Source organism: Indicator indicator, unplaced genomic scaffold, assembly GCF_027791375.1.
Source record: "Indicator indicator isolate 239-I01 unplaced genomic scaffold, UM_Iind_1.1 iindUn_scaffold_671, whole genome shotgun sequence".
NCBI lineage: Eukaryota > Metazoa > Chordata > Aves > Piciformes > Indicatoridae > Indicator > Indicator indicator.
The window spans coordinates 1-2744 of record NW_026539685.1 but is presented as its reverse complement, the minus strand read 5'-3'; the positions used below and the strand labels follow the sequence as shown (position 1 = coordinate 2744).

Genomic DNA, 2744 nt, shown 5'->3' with positions numbered 1-2744 from the left:
CCGGTGCCACGGCCCGGCATGGCCCCGCTGCCGCTGCTCGCCGGCGCCTGCCTGGCCTTCACCCTCGCCATGTTCGGGACCGGCCTGTGAGCGGCACCGGTGGCGCGGGGCGGGGGACGGCACCGGTGCAATGCGGACCTTAAAGGGGCGGGGGTGGGAGTGCAATGGGGAGGGCACTGGGGCAGTCCAGGGGGTGCAGTGGGGGACACGGGGAGGGCCCAGGGGCAGCCCAAGGGGTGCAGTGGGGGGCATGAGGAGGGTACTGGGGCAGCCTAGGGTGGGGCACGGAGAGGCGTGGGGAGGGCACTTGGGGTGTCCCAGGGGGTGTAATGGGGGGTAGGGAAAGGTCCTGGGGCAGCTCGGGGGTGCAATGGGGGGCATGGGGAGGGCACTGGGGCAGCCCAGGGGATGCAGTGGGGTGCACAGGGAGGGCACTGGGGCATCCCAGGGGTGCAATGGGAGCATGGGGAAGGCACTGGGGTAGCCCAGGGGGTGCAGTGGGGGGGCACAGGGAGGGCATTGGGGTAGCCCGTGGGGGGCATGGGGAGGGCACTGGGGCAGCTCAGGGGATGCAGTGGGGTGCACAGGGAGGGCACTGGGGCATCCCAGGGGTGAAATGGGAGCATGGGGAGGGCACTGGGGTAGCCCAGGGGGTATAATGGGGGGTAGGGGAAGGTCCTGGGGCAGCCCAGGGGTGCATGGAGAGTTAGTGGGAAGGCTTTGGGGGTGCAATGAGAAGGGCATTGAGGCAGCTCAGGGGGTGCAGTGATATCCATTGGGGGCACTGGGTCCGATTCAGGGGGTGCAATGGGAGGGGGACTGAGGGGCAGCAGGCACTGGAGTTTGGTGGGGCTGGGGTTGGCAGGGTGACAAAGGTGAAGGCAAAGGACAGGAGGGAACTGGGGATGTGTGTGGGGCCTTGGAGGGGCAAGTTGCAAGTGCAGTGGTGCATGTTTTGAGGGGTGCCTGCTGGGACTGCAGCCCTCCCTGCCCCCCAGCCCCCCTCCCCCAGCACTGCACCCCCCACCCTGTGGTAGCAGGCACCCAGGAGGCTGCTGCCTCCCCTCTCCCTAGGTCTGACCTGCGCCAGATGTTGGCAACCAAGAGCGTGGAGAACATCCAGTTCCTGCCCTTCCTCACCACTGATGTCAAGTACAGTGGGGTCGAGCTGGGGAGGAGGGGAGGGGTCACATCCAGTTCAGTAGGGAGCTGGTTCTCAGTGTGAGGACATGGACCTGTTGGAGCAGGGCCAGAGGAGGCTGCAAGAAAAATGAGAGGCCTGGAAGCCCTCTGCTGTGAGGTCAGGCTGAGACAGGTGGGGTTGGTCAGGCTGGAGAAGGCTCCAGAGGAGACCTTCTGGTGGTGGTTTAGTACTTGGAAGAGATGATAAGAAAAAAGAAACAAAAAAACCCTTTTTATCAGGGCCTCTTGTGACAGGACAAGGAGTGATGGTTTAAATGAAAAGAGGGAGGGTTAGGCTGGAGAGAAGGAGAAAATTTATTACACTTGAGGGTGGTGAGACCCTGGCCCAGGTTGCCCAGAGAGGTGGGAGATGCTCCATCCCTGGAACCATTCCAGGTCAGGTGGTTTGAGCAACCTGCTGTCGCTGCAGATGTCCCTGCTGACTGCAAGGGGAGGTTGCAGTAGATGACCTTTAAAGGTCCCTTCCCACCCAAACCATTCTGTAATTCGATGGGGGAGGGCAGAAGCCCCCAGCCTGCAGCATGGAGCATCTGTGCTGTTTGCCCTGCAGCAACCTGAGCTGGTTGGGCTATGGATGCCTGAAGCAGGACTGGACACTGATCATTGTCAACACCCTCGGGGCAGCGCTGCAGACCCTCTACATCCTGGCATACCTCTACTACAGCCCTGCCAAGGTGGGGTCTGGCCTTGCCTGGATCAATGTGGGGGGGGGGTGGGAGAGGCCCTCACCCTGACTCTCCTCCTCCTCCTCCTCCTCTCTGCCCCAGCTCCCTGTGCTGCTTCGGAGCCTGCTGCTCCTGGCTGTGCTGGCTGCTGGCTATGGCTACTTCACCCTACTGATTGCTGACCCACGGACACGCCTGGCACGCCTGGGGCTCTTCTGCAGCGTCTTCACCATCAGCATGTACCTCTCACCGCTGGTTGACCTGGTGTGTGGGGCTCTGAGGGGCAGGGGGAGGGGGCTGTGGTGCTGCTGGGTTTGCCCACCCCAAGGCCCAGCTTGACATTTCCTTCTGCAGGCCAAGATTGTCCAGAGCAGGTCAACACGCTGCTTGTCCTTCCCCCTGACTGTCACCACCTTCTTGGCCTCCACCAGCTGGACGCTCTACGGCCTGCAGCTCCATGACCCCTACATCACGGTGGGTTGGAGGTTGGTGGGTGGCTGAGGGATGCTCTCCTGTTCCTTCCGGTCCCATTCGGTGCCATCCAGTCCCATTCGGTGCCATCCAGTCCCATTCCGTCCCATTCGGTGCCACCCAGTCCCATTCGGTGCCACCCAGTCCCATTCCATCCCATGCAGTCCCATTCCGTCCCATCTAGTCCCATTCCATCCCACCCAGCCCCAATTCCATCCCACCCAGTCCCATCTCATCCAGTCCCATTCTGTGCCAACCGGTCCCATTCCATCCCACCCAGTCCCATTCCATCCCACCCAGTCCCATTCCATCCAACCCAGTCCCATTCATTCCCACCCAATCCCATTTCATCCTGTCCAGTCCCATTTTGTTCTACCCAGTATCCCATTTTGTCCCATCCAGTCC

The 2744-nt window shown here is 62.1% G+C and overlaps 1 protein-coding gene across 1 annotated transcript; it reads left to right on the top strand.

Annotated features, from left to right (window-relative positions):
• Positions 1–1075: 1075 nt before the first annotated feature.
• On the top strand, positions 1076–2342 carry LOC128980627 (sugar transporter SWEET1-like; the record flags this gene model as incomplete). Its single annotated transcript, XM_054399086.1, has 4 exons — positions 1076–1152; positions 1754–1877; positions 1971–2132; positions 2223–2342. Coding segments are annotated over exons 1-4 (468 nt in total), but the record flags the coding sequence as incomplete, so codon positions are not given.
• Positions 2343–2744: the final 402 nt, after the last annotated feature.